The sequence below is a fragment of the Phoca vitulina genome, unplaced genomic scaffold (genome assembly GCF_004348235.1).
Source record: "Phoca vitulina isolate PV1807 unplaced genomic scaffold, GSC_HSeal_1.0 scaffold9, whole genome shotgun sequence".
NCBI lineage: Eukaryota > Metazoa > Chordata > Mammalia > Carnivora > Phocidae > Phoca > Phoca vitulina.
The window spans coordinates 9,679,761-9,698,199 of NW_022589712.1; the positions used below are offsets into that span (position 1 = coordinate 9,679,761).

The 18,439-nt window shown below is 48.8% G+C and overlaps 1 protein-coding gene across 6 annotated transcripts in view; it reads right to left on the reverse strand.

Moving 5' to 3' along the window:
• The window catches only part of SYNJ2 (synaptojanin 2), a 99,258-nt gene that overhangs the window by 18,067 nt on the left and 62,752 nt on the right, over nt 1-18,439 (reverse strand). For 3 of the 6 annotated variants that reach the window (XM_032407567.1, XM_032407570.1, XM_032407572.1), the window contains exons 9-17: nt 18,257-18,338; nt 17,338-17,487; nt 17,095-17,260; nt 10,063-10,254; nt 8,096-8,177; nt 6,950-7,090; nt 5,303-5,495; nt 2,742-2,900; nt 824-980 (exon numbers count right to left, since the gene is read on the reverse strand). In XM_032407567.1, the coding sequence (XP_032263458.1) occupies nt 824-980; nt 2,742-2,900; nt 5,303-5,495; nt 6,950-7,090; nt 8,096-8,177; nt 10,063-10,254; nt 17,095-17,260; nt 17,338-17,487; nt 18,257-18,338 (1,322 nt within the window). The remainder of the gene's footprint in view (nt 1-823; nt 981-2,741; nt 2,901-5,302; nt 5,496-6,949; nt 7,091-8,095; nt 8,178-10,062; nt 10,255-17,094; nt 17,261-17,337; nt 17,488-18,256; nt 18,339-18,439) is intronic. The other 3 variants (XM_032407571.1, XM_032407568.1, XM_032407569.1) reach the window with 3 other exon arrangements.

The following is an 18,439-nucleotide window of genomic DNA, read 5'->3' on the forward strand; positions in this document are numbered from 1 at the left end:
CTGAGCTGGCCTGGGGGGGGTCTAGGGTAGATAACCTATGTAGAGGATCCAGTGCTGCCTACCTCCTCCCCAGTGGACAAGCTGAGTGGGAATGCAGACGTAGCTGTTGGGGTTCCCATCCCAGGGCCCACTGGAACACAGGAAGTCTGCAGCCCCCTATGTAGGCGAAGCCGCGGCTAAGGACATCACGGTATGCCTGCCTCTTGGTGCCCTGGGGATGACCACAGATGTCCAAAGACTGATCTGAACGGCGGGATCCCCTGCTTTGAAATCTCTGCGTCCATCTTGCCAGAAAAGCAGAGCTGTTTTACCTCTAGGCACTCTAAATCAACCGCCTTGCTAGTTGGCCATCACTTAACAATTCAAAACGTACTTGGCAATGAATTGAGAAAAAACTCTTCTTTCCTGTGTCTGGCTCACGTTTGATGTGGAATTGGAGCTTTAAGCAGGTCAGCGCTTGGCTGAACGAAATGCGCGGGATAAAGTGCATGTGTGTGAGAGGGTGAGTCACTGGAGAGGAAGAGCGCGGCTTCTCTCCTTGCTGTCCACCCAGAACAGAAGGCAGACGGCGTGGTGTGTGTGTGTGTATGTGGGGGGGACAGCCATGATGCGGGGGCAGGGAGAGCCGGGGGGCTCCCCAAAGCACAACTTCCAAAGCTTAGGGGCTACCAACTGGAATGGCTTTCCTGTCGTTTGGGGTTATCAAGAGAGATGTTATTTATGTAGCAAAGGGCGCTGTGCTGAATAAACGTGACTGACTTGCCTTCTATGCTATTGATCGTTCACCCTCCACCAGCTCTGAGCGCGCATACATCTCACGCACCTGTCCTGTCAAAAGAGTGCCTCTTCCTCCACCACAGGACCCTGTCTGTCCAGGCAGGGGTGCGGCATTTGTCACTTGTGTCGTAGGCGGCCGAGCCAACGTCATATTTGTAGGTAGGTCCAAAATTAATGGCGCCTTCATGAAAGTCTTTAAAAATCTATTGGGAGAAAAGACCAAGACCACCTTAGCTCTCCTAGATTCTGTACAGCGTACGCAAAAACAAAAAACAGAAAAGCCCATTCCAGAGTGCTCTCTTCCTAAAAAGACACAGAATCTACATTATAGTCGTAAGTATGTTTAAAACTGAACACGTGGGGTGCCTGGGTGGCTCAGATGGTTAAGTGTCTGCCTTCGGCTCAGGTCATGATCCCCGGGTCCTGGGATCGAGCCCCACATCAGGCTCCCTGCTCAGTGGGGAGCCTGCTTCTCCCTCTGCCTCTCTCTCTGTCTCTTATGAATAAATAAATAAAATCTTAAAAAAAATTAAAAAATAAAACTGAACACGTGTGTGCTATTTTATTAGCAAGAGAGTGATGATTATTCATTCCACTGACTTACACACCACCCCAGGATCTCCCACCCACCTCGGGTATCCAATGTATCGCCTCGCGGTGAGGATCCCAGGTGCCCATCCGCTCAGTGCCAGACCTGGCGCAATGCCCGGCCATACCTAACAAGGCCTTCGTTGATATCTGCTAACTAAATGAGTTGGGTAAATAGAAGCACAGAACTGAAACTAAATTCTGTTTCTGTTTAGCTCTGGATCCAGCCCCAGGGCCGTGAGAAGACCCTGGAACAGACCTCACTACTTCTCTCTGTGCATCTGTGGAAGGGTGTGGACAATACTGGTAGGAGGAAGGAAGAAAAACCTGTTCTAGAGAGGTATGGTGTGGTTACTTTTCCATCTGGACACCCTTTGGCAATCCGGGGCAGGGCTGAGCGGGGAGTGAGCAGAAAACCTTGAGGAATGTCTGAATCTCGCTGTAGGAAAGACCTTACCTCCCCCAGCTCTGCACACTGGACCAGCTGTATTATTTTCAAAAGGTAAATGGAGCGGGGCTGTGCTTCTGTCATCTGAGCCCCACCTGCTACAAAGCTAACAGGCACCAAAATGAGCAGACGGTATTAGTTGGAGAAGATACACTTTGGGTCACCTGGAAGCTGGCCAGAGTGCCCCTGAAGAATTGAGGACAGATCCCATACTTGAATCTTTCCTATCACATCATAGCTTAAGGAGTCACTAAAAAACTGCATATAGGGGCGCGCCTGGGTGGCTCAGTCAGTTGAGCATCTGACTCTTGATTTTGGCTCAGGTCATGATCTCGGGGTCATGGGATGGAGCCCTGTATCAGGCTCCACGCTCAGTGGGAAGTCTGCTTGAGATTTTCTCCCTCTCCCTCTGCCCCTCCTCCCACTCATGCTTTGTCTCTCTAAAATAAATCAATAAATCTTTAAAAAAAAAAACTGCACGTGGGTCATGTAGGGGATAAACATGAACTCTGTAGTTTGACAGTTGTGGACTGCATCATGGCTCTGTGTACTGACTGTGTGACCTTGGACTCATTTGACCTGGGCCTCTGTTTTCTTGTCTATAAAATGGGTATAATACCTAATTTGTAGGATGGTCTGGAGAATTATCCACAGCAGTTGGTATATAAAGTATATCAAATATTGTTCTAATGTGTGTGTGCTCACCATTGAGAAACAGAGATCTCCCGAAAACAGAGTACTTGGAGTGTCACTCGGTGGCTGAGTACATATAAGTGCGGCAGGCCCTACACGGCTGGCCTGTGAGTACAGGGCGGGGTGGTCAGCATTCAGCAGCCTCCCACAGCGCTGCGCTCGATGCGGACACGCGGCCCTTCCAAGCAGCTCTGACTCCAGCGGAGTGTGCTGCTGACTTAAGAGCCCAACTTACTTTCCCACTTGATTTCTGTAGCTGCAGCTGATCAAATTCCAGAAGTTTCTTCCAGTCTTGGCGTTTGACAAAATAGAAGACTTCCTCATAAGTGAGATCAATGCGGTAGTTGAAATCGCCGCACCAAAACACGTAATCGTGAGAAAAAATGTTCCTTCCCTGTTAAAGAAAATCACAGTCATTTCGGCCCATTTGCAAAGGAGGTGGGGGAGGGGGAGGGAAACTCACCAGGCAGATGATACAGATGTGTTTTTTCTTAAAATGGTACTTAACAAAAGACTTCCCATGGACCATCTCATCTTTCCTTAATCACATACACCTACTGAGGAGCTTTTACGTGGCTTCCTTCATTTTATTATTTTTTTTAAAAGATTTTATTTATTTATTTGACAGAGAGAGACCCAGCGAGAGAGGGAACACAAGCAGGGGGAGTGGGAGAGGGAGAAGCAGGCTTCCCGCCGAGCAGGGAGCCCGATGCAGGGCTCGATCCCAGGACCCCGGGATCACGACCTGAGCTGAAGGCAGACGCTTAACCACTGAGCCACCCAAGCGCCCCTTCCTTCATTTTAAATGATGGTGTTTTTGAGTGGTTTGGAGAAAGCTCATCTCTAACTGGGAAGCATGACTGCCCATCTTCACTGCGCCCGCCCCAGCTCTGAGATTGGGCTGTGCTCCAGCTTTCATTACATCTATATCCAAAGATGAGTTGCCCAAACATTCAATGTTATGAGGATCAGGCTTAAGAACATAAAAATGCTCGGAATGGGCAACTTTGTAAAATGTCGTGGATTTTATCCATTTCCATCCTGTGACCCTCCGTCCCATTCTTTTCTCCCCTGCCCTGTCTAGCCCACCCTGAGCCCGTGGTCCCCCAGCGCAGCCCTGGAGAGCGCGGGATCCTCGCCCCTCCTTCCCAGCCATGAATCACATGCCAATGACAGCGGCCACAACATACCCCCCACCCCCATCTACCTGTGCTGGGCTCTGTCCTGGGGGCACACTGCCCTCACAGCAGCCCTGGGAAGCATGTACTGTCGGCTCTCCTTCATTATCTCCTTTTTATCCTTCAGATAAAAAGTTCAAAAGAGCTTGCTAAAGTTATTACACCACTAATGCGTAACAAAGGCAACTTTGGACTCAGATCTGCCTAACTCCAAAGTCTGTTTCTATTCTCCTCATGTGGCATTTCCACTCCCTGCAACCCACGACAGTAATCTGGACAGAAGATTAACATGATCACAACCAAATCAATGAGTGGGTAGAGCCCTGCTGCCCAACAGAACGTTCTACAGTGATGGAAACGTTCTCCACCCACACTGTCCAAAACAGGAGCCACCAGCCACAAGCAGCCGCCGCGTGGCCGCCAAGAAACATGGCCAGTGTAACCAAGGAACTTTTTATTTCACTTAATTTTAATGAATTTAAATTTAAATACCTGCTTGTGGCTTGTCTACTGGGCAGCACAGGTATAGAGTATTAACTTATAGGTATCCTCGATATTTCTGTTGTTGAAAAAAAAAAGCTCCATTATAAGCCCTTTGAATATTTTGAATGTGTCCAAAGTTTACTATTTCAAAATAGCACTCTAAGTGAGAAGGGCTGGACTTTTTTTTTAACTAAATGGACACACAAAGAAAACACGCATCATGTCCTCTCTAGTCCCAGAAGACTGCACGTTGTAAATTTCCCAACCCTGTCTGTTTCTTCTTTAATCCAAGAAATAGAAACCACAGCAGAGATTACAGCACTTATTAGTGAAAATGAATGAGTTTTCGCCTTGAGTACTTGTGCAGCCCAGTACACGGGATGTCAGGTTTATGGGATCTATGTGGGCTCACACGGAGGAGCTCCACGACCCAGCCGGCTGTGCCACAGATATGGGCAGAACGTGTGACGGAAAGAGCTGGCCTCCCCTCACTGCAGGGAGACAGGGGGTCTGCACCAGGCTGAAGGTGTGCGGGCATCATCTCCGCACAGGAAGGGGAACATCTGCATCTGAGTCTGGAAAGGCCATCCGCGGGCTTTGGGGTGGAACCCCCTGACGTCACTAGAGGGCAGCATGGTGCACGCTATCGGCAACCGGGAGACCAGGTGGGAGCATCCAGGGCTCCTCCAACATGAATACACAGATTTCAAAAAAAACGGGCCTTCTTATCTGAGCTGCAACAGAATGTAGGTCTGAAGACCATGAATCTTAAGAAAACCAAGTCTCATACTGTTTGGATTCGGATGTTCTTCACCAACTTGGACAAAGTGTGCACACAAATGCAAAGAAAATGTAGGGTGCATAAGGACATTCGGGAAATGTGTAATAGAGACGGGGCACAGAACACTCCAGGGACATCCCCTGGACTGAGCTCTATTGTCCCAGCCCAAGTCACTTCCCCTCCCCCGGGGCTCAGCCCCCCGGGGGGCAGGGACCCTCCCGTAGTCGCACCCCCGATGCCTGGCCTCTATCAGCAGCTCAGAAAACCACGTACGGGGCCGCACTGAGCAGGGAGCTAGCACGCGCGCCCGGTCACATTCCAGGCCACCGTCCACCCGTGCCACGGCGCTCTCACCATCGGGAAACTCAGCTTCTGGGTGATCTCCCTGTAGTCCTCGTTCCTCTCCTTCACCTGGGACTGCCCGGCCGTCAGGTGGCTGCACACGAAGCAGAAGCTGGTGCTGTGGAACTGAAAGCGGATGCCCACGGCCCCTTTGTTCCCCGCCTTTCCCCCCATGCCTGTCTTCACCGTGTCCATGGCCACGTCCCTGCAACACAGAAGGGGCACACACGGCGGCTCCTTAGCGGCTGGGACGGAAAAGCGCGAACCAGCTTTGCGGCGGCCAAGACCTGGGCTGTTCAGTCACCTCTTGGGCGGCCAGGCCACCCAGTGACTGCCCTGGCGTCACTCCTGCCCTCTCTCCTCTCCCTGTGGCGGGCCCGGAGAACCGTCTCCACTGCCCCAACTCTCAAGTGCCCTGCGCTCACAAAGGCACCCGGGAAGCTTTCACCTCCATCCCGGCTTTCCACTCCCAAGTCCTCGTCCTCCTTGTCGCCCGTGACACAGCTCACAGCTTGGACTTCACTGTCCCCTGCCCCACCCCTCACTTTCCTGCAACAGGCAGGAGCTGCCATCAGGTGACCGCCCAGTTATCTGTGCCGGGCTGCGCAGGCGTTTTCCACGCAGACACCTGCTCCCTGGGACTGTCAGCGGGCAGACAAGGTGAGGGGATAACTGGCCAGGAGGCACAAGAGCTAAGCCAGCCAAGGCTGGAGGAGAGGCCGGGGAGCCTGGGCGGCCTCTGGGCAATCTGGAGCTCCCCAGCATCGCTCTCTCTGCCATGGTTCACCTCTAACCTTTACCCCGACCTTACCTTTCCTGACTCTCACCCACGCACTTTGGACACCGCCCAACTGCTGGAACACACACTCGGGGGGGACACGGACTTAAAGGTTTTCCCAAAGTCAAAGAAGAGGATGATGAGCACGGAGCATAGTCATACTCTCCCAGCACTGCCCCCAGCATGCCTCTGGTCCTCTAAATATTCAGAGGTGTTCAACCAGGAGGGGGAAAAGTTCAGCCTGGCATGGGAGGAAATTCTATTGATATGAGTGAGACCAGGTAGCAGTGGGAAGTTATGAGTCATTGAAGGAAAAGGTGAGTTCTTCCCAAACCTTAAAACACACATGCATGCACACACATACATGCACACACACACACACGCACACTCTTTCCTCTGAGGACACCCGTTTGCTGAGTGTTCCCTATCTGACATACACAAAGTGGTCACTTTAGGGGCATTACAATGGGGTGACAGCAGTAGAGGCTTTCTGCCCACCCATCTTATTTAGAACTCCTTTAAAAAGCGACAAAAGAATTGGCATTTCCTGATGAGTTACTCAGCTCTTGGTCAGAGGCTTCCTGTCTAAAACTTCAATAAGGAATCCCTTTCCTTGCACAAAACTGAGCTTGGGAGGACAACAATCACTCCTTCTGAAAGAGTTCAGCTTCCTGGCCCGCAAGGTTCCCACTGTGGCTTTTTAATCGCCAGACAATATTCTATTCAGCCTGCTTTGTCCTTGGGGGGTTGCTACATTTATCTAGAATAATGGCAAGTCCTGATTCCTGCTGCAGGAGGGGAGGAGGAAGAGGAAATCTGAACAAAACACCAAGACGAACGCCCTCACACCCCCCAGATGTTCATAAACTAAATGTTCTTACCTGATGAACGGGACATGGTATGGACGCACAAAGATATACAGACAGACGCCCACCAGCTGTGCCGAAGTCAAGAGAATGTACCTATGAGAGCGTGAGATGGCTTTCTGGAGCTGCTCACCCCACATCTTCCTGTTGGTGGTACTGGAAAAGACGAGAAACAAATGACACTTTACAGTCTGCTGGACATGGGCTCTCCCACCGACAAACTCCTCCCGCCCTGATTCTTTCTATAGAACTAGTGTCACACTGGGGTGCCTGGGTGGCTCAGTCGTTAAGCGTCTGCCTTCGGCTCAGGTCATGATCTCAGGGTCCTGGGATCGAGCCCCACATCGGGCTCCCTGCTCGGCGGGAAGCCTGCTTCTCCCTCTCTCACTCCCCCTGCTTGTGTTCCTGCTCTCGCTGTGCCTCTCTCTGTCAAATAAATAAATAAAATCTTTAAAAAAAAAAAAAAAAAAAAAAAAAAAAGAACTAGTGTCACACTGTCCCCACTCCCGTGTCAGTGCCATGCCTTCATTCCTGCAGTGGACTACCCGTGTATTTCTGGTCATGTCATACACATCATCGCACATACCTCACCCCACCCCTGCCACCTAAAACCCAACACACACCTTGCTCATAAGAGCTGCAGAGATCAGGTTTTATTATTTGTTCAGAAAGTTCCTTGAAATTAAATTAGGAAAAGAAAAGGTCCAGTTGCCCCTAAACAAAACGTTAATGCAGTGGTTTTCTTTGTATCTGTACAGAGAAGAGAAGCACCTTCTCCCCGAACTTATGCTTCTCACCTTCCCCAGTAAAGGTGAATCAGCACGCTCCCAGGCCGGCCCTCAGCCCCCACCCTCCAGGTGTGCACACGCCAGCTCACAGCATGACTCAGCCTCCACACATGGCCGAGAATATATAGTAGTAACCCGCCCTTCCTGCGATTTCCTTAATTTGCAAAGAAAGAGGAACTGGAGGTGCACATCTGTGTGTGTGGGGGGGAGGGTAGGAGTGCAATCAGGAGTTCCTACACCCCGAGGGTCACAGGGCAGTGGATGCAGAAGCAGGATGGACCCAGCGTCCCGCTCCTAGCCAGGCGCCTGGCTCAGGAAAACCTTGGGTGAGTTTCAGGGTACAATCCTGCACCCCTCGTGCCCAGATGCTCACCTGGCATTGACGATATTCCCTGCGCTCAGCTCCACCATCTCTTCAAACCCCACGGCAAATATGTCAGCTGGGCTGTCCTCATCTAGGGGGAAAGGCGGGAGTTGAGGGAAATCAGACAGCACAAGGTCTGCGTTCGTGGACGCGCCGGGTGCCACATGTGCCCATTTGAGCCCACGTGTACCACTGCTCGGTGCACTCGTCCAGATGACTCAGTGAAGCTCCATGCTGATCCCCCCCCTTCCCTCACCTCCCCCGGTGCCCATGGCCTTTCCCGGTCTCCCTCCTGGGACACGTTAGTGACCTCTCCACACCTCTGTTCCTTTTTCTGTGGAAGGGACGGTAACCGCCATCTCACAAGGACGCCGTGAAGCATCCATACCCGCCCCACTTGGCAGGTTGTAAGGGCACTGCCCTGTGGGTTCCTCTTCCTCCCCAGCACATCATACGCATCACCAACATATGCATCAGACCCAAAGGCACGTCTCACGCTTGCCAACTCCGTACTTCGCACAGTGCGGGCCCAGCCTTGCCCGGTTAATGACAGACTGATGTGGTCCTGTCCCAGGGGACTGCCATCCTGGTGACTGGAGGAGGGAGAACCCTGCCCAGCTCGGGGACCGCGGAGGTCTCCTACAGAAATGTGTTTTATGGGGAACACAGCAAGGTGAGGTGTTGCTCATCCATCCTGTGTCCGCTTTAAGGAAGCGGAGGGGTTAATATGACCCCTGCAGCCACTGGCCGCATCTCTCCAGGGCACCCCCCCCTTCTGCCACTCAGCCCCCGAGCCCGAGCCAGGCTGTGGTTCCCAGCGCTGCAGAAAGGGAGACCCCGCCCTCCCTGACTCCACTGGGAGAGGCCAGGCCGTCCGCTTCCTTCCCTGTCGGCCTCGCAGGGCAACCTGGAACCGCAAGCTTAACTGGCTTGAAGTTTTTCTTCTTTGTTTAAGGAAAAAAACACCCATTTGTCTGCTCTGCTGGCAAGAGTCCCCACAACCCCTCCCCCCTCCCGAACCTGGTGAGTTTCTAGTGGGGGCACTGCTGAGCCCGCCATCCCAATAAAATCGCCTGCAGAGGAAGAGCCAGCTTGCTGTCACCACGCACCCATCCCTGCAGGCACATGAAGAGCCATTTTTCCGAGAAGGGGGAGGGAAGCTCCCTCAGCTGGGGCTGCTCTCATGTTCTCGGCATGTACAGGGCCTGCCCCGGGGGGAGGGGGGGCACTGTGAACGGTCACCACCAACTCAAGAATCCCAGGAACCCTGGCCTGTGGACTGAAGCCAGCCTGGGCCTCACGGCAGCAGGGGTGGGAGTGCAGACTGCCCGTGACAGTGAGGGACGGGCTCTGGGTGCGGCTCCTGCCCATCCCCCGGCAGAGACCCGAGGCTGGCTCTCCTGCAGAATCCAAGGGAGCTGGGAAAAGCCGGCCCCATGGTAACGCTGACAGCGGAAAATCATTTATGCTTCAAATCCTGCACCGTGAGGCCCTTTCTGCATTTCCTTGCATGATGTAAGACAAAAGGTGAAGTGCCAAACTTAAGAATTATTTTGTTCTTAAAAGGCACGCAATTCTTTTGTGATGACTTAACGTGAACATGCAGACAGAGGCCTTTGGGGAGAAGGCGGGGGCAGATGCTCCGGGTCAGCAGCAACATGAAATGTGTGCCTGGCTGCAGCCCGGCTCGAGGGGCCACGTCCTCCTCCCAACGACAAAGACGGCTCTGGTGAGCAAAACCGCAAACTGCGAAACCTCCGTCCGGGAAGAGAGAGACCCCCCCCACTCCGACGACCCTTCCACACATGTCAAGTAATTGTCCAGATGTGCTCTGGACACCCACACCACAGCCCTTTCTAAACCTTCTGAGGCGTGAGAACACCAAATACCAAATCGCAGGAGTCACAGGCTGCGGAAGAGGCTAAACCCAGGGCTCCCTGGAATCTGCATGTGGCGGTCAAGGCAGCAGCGCTCACCCTGGGGTCCCGTGAGGCCGGCGAGCTTGGGGGAGTCGAGCAGCCAGTCGGCCAGCTCGGCCGTGCCAAGGAGGTTGCTCCTGAACTGCTTGCCTCCGTTCACGTTCCAGGTCCCCGTGGCGATGCGGATCCGCTTGAAATGCGTGAATTCCGACTGGCGCTCTGCCATGGCTCTCAGGATCCTGGGCGTCACTGGGAGGAGGCAGGAGAGGGCGCGTGTGTCTGCGCTGCCCAAGCACGTGCCTCCTCCCAAAACATGCAGGGGGCTCCCTGTTGGAGAGGGGGCTGCGGATCCTACACACTGGGGCCAGGTGTGCTCCTCAAGAAGGTGGGAAGAGGCTAAAGCCAGGGACACCTGGGTGGCTCAGTAGGTTGGGCGAATGCCTTCGGCTCAGGTCATGATCCCGGGGTCCTGGGATCGAGCCCCGCATCGGGCTCCCTGCTCGGCGGGGAGTCTGCGTCTCCCTCTCCCTCTGCCTCTCCCCCTGCTTGTGCTCTGTCTCTCTCGCTCTCAAATGAATACAAAAAAAAAAAATCTTAAAAACAAACAAACAAAAAGAGGCTAAAGCCCCCATAACCAGTACACTTGCCTGGGGCATTTTTGTCACAAAATGTCCTCCTCCATATGCTTTAACCAACCAGACTCCACAGGGAGTCTCTGCCTCAGCACTTCCTCCACGATCCAGTGGGGACATAAGCAAGGGGACGCTGCAACCTGCCACACTTTGAACGCCTATATCTAAAACTTGGAATGTCTTACCCCATCTCTGCCTTTTTCACCCTCCATCCCTCAGGAGAGGTTTCGTTTGCTTTATGTTGGACTCAAGCCTTTAAAAAATCCTTACTCTGAACCAGGTCCATCTTCTAGATATCTAAAATATATTCCATTTTTAAAGTAGTGACTTACCTCACATCGAAGTCATGCCTACCTGCCTACTTAGTAAGATGCTGTGCAACGCAGACCCTTATTTCCAGGTCGACACAAATAACCACCTTGGCTATTGGAAGCCAAGTGAGAGTCTCCCATGGAAGAATGGAAGCAGCAAAGGGGCTGTGAAACCATGTTAAGCACAGGCAAATTAATTTTTCAAAAATTTCTTAAACAAAGCTTACACATCCTTATAAGGAAAAATGTTGGGTTCTCCCCTTCTTCTCCACTGAGAGCTCTATAGCATTTATAGGATCTAGGTGGTAAGATGCCATTAAAATTCCCTCAAAGAAACCTCTAGCTCATTCACAGGTGGAAGCTAAAAAACCAAAACCACCCTAAAAACCATGAACTCATAGATACAGAGAACAGACTGGGGGCTGAGGGGGCTGAGGTTGAGAAAGGTGAAGGGAGTCAAAAGTACAGTTATAAAATCAGTAAGTCCTGGGGGGCCACCATAGTTTATAATACTGTGTTGCATATTTCAAAGTTGCTAAGAGAGTCATCTTAAAGGGTCTCTTCATAAAAAAAAACTTCTTTGTAACTATGTGTGTGGATGGATATTAACTAGACTTACTAGATCATTTCACAATGTATACAAATACCAAATAATTATGTTGTGCACGTGAAAGTAACATAATGTCCTATGTCAACTGTATTCAACTAACAAGAAGAAACCTCTAGCTATTGACAGAAGCATGACAGTCTTGGTCCCTGAGAGCAGGAGGTGTCCTGATCCCCGGAGACAACCATTTCTTCTCCCTCTTCTAGTTCTATAGTGTCCTGGGACCCTAACAAAAGGAGGCCACTCTAACGGGAGACTCCCTGGGACAAATGATATCTGGTGATGGGGATCAAGAACCCACTGGGGCTGAGAAAGGGTTTCCGGTAGGAGCTAGCGCTCCGAGAAACTGACATGTAGAATAGTACAGGGTCTCCTGCAGCATCTTCTTGACTTTCCCCCTCCTCTTGGCTTGGAAATATACAAGAAAGTATAAGAGTGGGCTTGCACTCAAGGCCAGAAAGCACGAGCCCCCAGGAAATACAATGATAGCTGCTACTATGTACATATTTTGTATATTCCTCTGCCAGGACCAGGTACCATTCAATTAAAGTCCATGCCTATCACCCAAAGCCTACCAGAATTACTCAAACTAGCCAATCCTAAGCTGTTTACCTTGTCCTGCCTTTCCTGCGGAAACCCCAATAAACCCCTGTGTGGCATGCCCTCCACGTCTAGGACCTGCAAGTATAGTAGAAATTTCTTTAAACTGAGGTAAAATTAGTATATAACATTATATAAGTCTCAGGTGTAAAACACTACAACTCTACATCTGTATGCCCTACAAAATGATCACCACCAAAAGTCTAGTTACCGTCTATCACCATACATTTGACCCCCTTCTCCCATTTGCCCACCCCGGTAACCACCAATCTGTTTGTATCTATAAGTTTGCTTTTGTTTTGTTTTAGATTCCACATGAGTGAAATCATGTGGTATCTGTCTTTCTCCACCTAACTTATTTCACTTAGTATAATACCTTCAAGGTCCATCCAGGTCATTGCAAAAGGCAGGATTTCATTCCTTTTTGTGGCCAAGTAGTATTCCTGTGTGTGTGTGTACATTACATCCTCTTTATCCATCTAGTGATGGGCACTTGGCTTGTTCCATTTCTTGGTTATTGTAAATAACGCTGCAACAAACATAAGTGTATGTATATCTTTTTGAATCAATATTTTTATATTCTTCAGATAAATCCACAGAAGTGGAAGGCTGGATCGTATGGTAGTTCTATTCTTAATTTTCTGAAGAATCTCCATACTGCTTTCCATACTGACCGTGCCAATTTACAGTCCCACAAACAGTGCATGACAACTCCCTTATCTGCCCAACCCTCTCCAATGCTTGCTGTCTTTCTGACCAGTGAGGTTAGATCTTATTTTCATTTTGATTTGCATTCCCAGTAATTAATGATGTTGAACATCTTCTCATGTGCCAGCTGACCATCCATATGTCTTCTTTGTAAATAAGTCTATTCTGATCCTCTGCCCATTTTTTAAAAATCAGGTTGCTTGAATTTTTTGTTGTTGCTGGTGAGTTGTAGGAGTTCTTTACATATTTTGGATATTAACCCCTTATCCAGTTAGGATTGGCAAAAATATTCTCCCATTCAGTAGGCTGCCTTGCATTTTTTTTTTTTTTTTTTTTTTTGAGGGGGGTGAAGAGGGAGAGGCAGAGAGAGAATCTTAAGCAGGCCCCATGCCCAGCATGGAGCCCGATGCGGGGCTCGATCTCACAACCCTGAGATCTTGACCTGAGCTGAAACCAAGAGTCGGACACTTAACTGACTGAGCCACCCAAGCGCCCCTGGCCTTTTTGTTCTGGTGATTTCTTTTGCCGTGCAGAAACTTTTCCGTTTGATGTAACCCCATCTGTTTATGTGTGCTTTTGTTTCCCTTGCCTTTGAAGTCAGATCCAAGAAAACATTGCTTAAAGCAATGTTGGGGAGCTTACCACCTGTGTTTTCTTCTAGGAATTTTATGATTTCAGGTCTTATATTCAAGTCTTTAATCCATGCTGAGTTGACTTTTGTGTATGGTGTAAGATAGTGGTCTAGCTTCATTTTTTTGCATGTGGCTGTCTAGTTTTCCCAACACCATCTATTGAAGGGATGGTCTTTACTCTATTGTATATTCTTGGCTCCTTTGTCATAAATTTCCTGTCCATATATGCATGGGTTTAAATCTGGGCTCTCAATTTTGTTCCATTGTTCTGTGTGTTTTTACACCAATACTATATTGTTCTACTATAACTTTATAGTTTAGTTTGCAATCAGGGAGCTGGATATCTCCAGCTTTGTTTTTTTTTTCTAAAGATTGCCTTGGCTATTTGGGGTCTTTTGTGATTCCATACAAATTTTAACGTTATTTGTTCTAGTTCTGTGAGAAATGCTACTGGAATTTTGATAGGGATTACACTGAATCTGTACATTATTTGGGGTAGTACGCATATTTTAACAATATTAATTCTTCCAACCATTAACACAGAAGATCCTTCCATTTACCTGCCTCTTTTTCAGTTTTGTTCATCAGTGTCTTACAGTTTTCAGAGTACAGATCTTCTACCTCCTTGGCTAAATTTATTCCTAGGTATGTTATTCTTTTTGATGCAATTGTAAATAGAATTGTTTTCTTCATTTTTCAATCTGATAATTTGTTATTAATGTATAGAAACACCACAGATTTCTGTATGTTGATTTTGTATCCTGCTACTTCACTAAATTCATTTATTAGTTCTAACAGTTTTTGGGTGGTCTTTTGGGTTTTCTATATATAGTACGTCATTTGCAAATAGCGACAGTTTTATTCTTTCTAATTTGGGTGCCTTTTCTTTTTCTTGCCTAATGGCTGTGGGTTGGACTTCTAATATACGTTGAAAAAAAGCGGCAAGACTAGGCATCCTTGTCTTGTTCCTGATCTCAGATGAAAAGCTTTCAGCTTTTCACCATTGAGTGTAATGTTAGCTGTGGGCTTGTCATATATAACTTCCATTATGTTTAGGTAAATTCCCTCTACCCACTTTGTTGAGAGTTTTTATCAGGAATGGATGTTGAATTTTGTCAAATGCTTTTCCTGTATCTATTGAGATGATCAACAGGATTTTTTTTAAAAAGATGAGAGAGAGAGCGCGCACATGAATGGGGGGGGAGGGGCAGAGGGAGAGGAAGCAGCAGACTCCCTGCTGAGCAGGGAACCTGACGCAGAGCTCGACCCCAGGACCCTGAGATCATGATCTGAGCCAAAGGCAGACACTTAACTGACTGAGCCACCCAGGCACCCTGATCAACAGGATTTTTATCCTTCATTTTGTTAATGTAGTATATCAGTTGATTGATTTGCAGATGTTGAACCATCCTTGCATCACTGGAATAAATCCCTCCTGCTGATCATTGTAAACGATCCTTTTGATGTGTTGTTGAATTTGGTTTGCCAATATTTTAATGTAGATTTTTATGTCCGTGTTCGTCTGTGACACCGGCCTACAATTTTGTGTGTGGGCGTGTGGCATCCTTGTCTGGTTTTGATATCAGGGTCATGATGGCCTCATAAAATGAGTTTGGAAGTATTCCCTCCTTTTCAATTTTTTTGGAAGAGTTGTGAAGGACAGATATTTAATCTTTGAATGTTTGATAGAATTCACCAGTGATGCTTTCAGGTCATGGGACTTATATGTATCGGGAGGGGGTTTTTTGGTTTTGGTTTTAATTTTCAGCCACTCTATTTTATTTTTTAAAATCTCTATGCCCAACAAGGGGCTCGAACTCACAACCCCGAGATCAAGAGTTGTGTGTTCTACCAACTGAAATAGCCAGGTGCCCCGGCTGGGAGGTTTTTGATATTTGATTCAATCTCCTTACTAATAATCGGTCTATCCAGATTTTGTATTTCTTCATGATTCGATCTTGGAAGAATGGTATTTATCCATCTCTTCTAGGCTGTCTGATTTGTTGGCATAGAATTATGTGTAGTAGTCTCCTGTGATCCTTTGTATTTCTGTGGTATCAGCTGTAATCTCTTCTCTTTCATTTCTGATTAGCGACCTCTCCTTCTTCTTGGTTGGTCTGGCTAAAGTTTTATCAATTTTGTTTTATCTTTTCAAAGAACCAACTCATAGATCTTTCCTGCTATTTTTAATTCTTTATTTCATTTATTTTTCACTCTGATCTTTATTACTTCCTTCCTTCTACTGACTCTGGGCTTCATTTGTTCTTCTTTTTCTAGTTCCTTTGGTTGTAGAGTTAGATTGTTTGAGATTTCTCTTGTTTCTTGAGGTAGGCCTGGATTGCTATGCTCTTTCCTCATAGAAGTGCTTTTCTGTGTCCTAAAGATTTTGGTGTGTTGTGTTTCTGTTTTTGTCTCTAGGTATTTTTTTTTAAATTTCTCCCTTGCTTCTTTGATGACCCATCATTGGTCGTTCAGTAGCACATTGTCTAATCTCTACATTGTGTTTTTTTCCAGTTTTCTTATAATTGATTTCTAGTTTCATACCATTGTGGTCAGAGAAGATGCTTGATATGATTTCAATCTTCTTGAATTTATTAAGACTTGCTCTGTGGCCTAACATAGGACCCATCCTGAAGAATGTTCCATGTGTACTTAAGAAGAATGTGTATTCTGTTGGCTTTGGGGTGGAATGTTCTGCTTATGTCTGTTAAATCCATCTGGTCTAATGTGTTGTTTAAGGCCAATATCTCCTTATTCATTTTCTGTCTGGATGATTTATCCATTGATGTAAGTAGGATATTAAAATCCCCGACTATTGTTGTATTGCTGAAATTTCTTCCTTTAGGCCTGTTAATATTTTAAATATCTTAGTGCTCATATGTTGGGTGCATATATATTTATACATGTTATGTCGTCTTGTTTAATGGACCCCTTTATCATTACGTAATGCCCCTTATCTATTCTTAGTCTTTGTTGTAAAGTCTTGTTTTGTCTGCTAGGAGTATAGCTACACCAGCTTTCTTTTTGTTTTCATTTGCATAAAACATCTTTTTCCATCCTTTCACTTTTTGTCTGCATGTTTTTTTTTTTTTTTTTTTTTGAGAGAGAGAGAGCACGAGTGAGAGTGGGAGGGGGAAGGGGAGAGAGAGAATCTTAAGCAGGCTCCACGCTGAGCATAGAGCCTGATGCCCAATGTGGGGCTCGACCTCATGACCCTGAAATCATGACCTGAGCCAAAGTCAAGAGACAGACACTTAACTGACTGAGCCACCCAGGCGCCCCTGTACGTCCTTACATCTGAAGAATAAACTTTGCTCTTTCCTGAGCCTCCTTTTGTGGGTGTACATGACTGACCATCTCAAAAAAAATACAAACCGCAGCTCTACGCTGCTTAAGTCCTGTGGTCAAGCTGAAGTCAGAGGCCAGAAGGGCAAAGCACGGAACAGCTCAGGAGAGTGTCTGCTCCCTGCCTTTTGGGATTACATGAGGAGGAGAGGGAAGGACTGGCTAGCACAACCTGCTGCCACACACACACACACTCCCTCCGGCTGCCAGGGCAGCTAGACATCTCCATGCAAGCAGAGCAGGAGCCCCCTTACCCAGCAGGGCCGTGTTGTCCAGGAGCATCCTTCCTTTGTCTGCAGACTCCTCGGTGTAGACATCCCCAACTAGCAGCAGCTTGATGGCCTCCTGCTTCACCCCATCAAAGAAGTTGGACTGGATAGTGCGAGACACGGACCGGGCCCCGTCCTTCAGCTTCCCCACCTGCCATGAGCCAGACCAGAGGCCGTGAGAGGGATCCATGCAGACCCTCCCTCTCTCTCCCTGTGGCCTGCCCCTACCTTGGCCTTCCCTTCCAGGGCCCGGCTGCCCGTGAACATCTTACTCAGGCTGTGCCCATTCAGAGACCACATGGCTTTGAAGGACTCCACAAAGCGGTCAGCGATGGGCTTTGAATTCAGCCCCAGGCTCTCGAGCTGCAGATGAAGGACCTGGATGAGAAGTAAGGGACAGACGTCATTGTCTTCTCACCTGGAAGCTCCTACCACCCCCAGCTGCTTCGGGTGAATGTCACCAGGCATCATCCCAGTGAGTTCCCGATTTGGCAGATGGTGGATCACTCTGTGCCCCTCCAGAGAACGGGGAATCCTTGCAGCAAAGAATGGGGCTTCCTACCACAACTCACCCAACTTTATCCAACCTGGTCTTCATCATGCCACCAGCCCTCCTCTGGGCCCCTTACTCCTGACCTACTCCCCCATGCCCCAGCCCTGACCACCAGAGGGATGGAGAACAATCAGGGATAGCCTGGCAGACAGCAGTGACCCCACCCCTTCCCCCAGCAGTGAGCCAGGAGAGGTCAACCAGGCACTGGGCCAGCAGGCCACCAGACAGACTCAGGTCTCCCTCCCAGGCTGCAAATCCAGCCTCAGCTCAGCCAGCCTCACACATCCCTTGCCCAGTCCAACATTCACAGTAATCACCACAGAGAACCACTGTTTCTCAAGGTGGCCCCTGGCACCTTTGGGTGACCATGTCTGGGATGCATTCCACAAAGTGTGCCTACAAATGGGGCGAAGGCATACAGTGGTATGGGCAAGGCAGCCACCCAGGCAAACCTCGCTCTAAGATGCCCGGCACATCTCTGCCCCACGTTCCCACCGTTAGAAAGTTAGCCCAGTGATGTCCCCCTCATCTTGCCGATGGAGGCATGGGACATGACCCAGGTGGCCCAAGGGGCCTTGCGTGGCAGGGACAGACCTCAAGTGCGATGAAGCTCTGCACTGTGTTGGTTCGGTCCAGGCAATCAAGGCAGTTCATCCGCAAAGTGCCTTTCTGAAAACTTAGGAAAACAAGAAATGCAAATGGTTACAAGTTGCTGAAGGAGCAATGGCCATAGCACAACAGCCTATGTTTGACGGCAGGCCTCCGAGAAAACTGGTG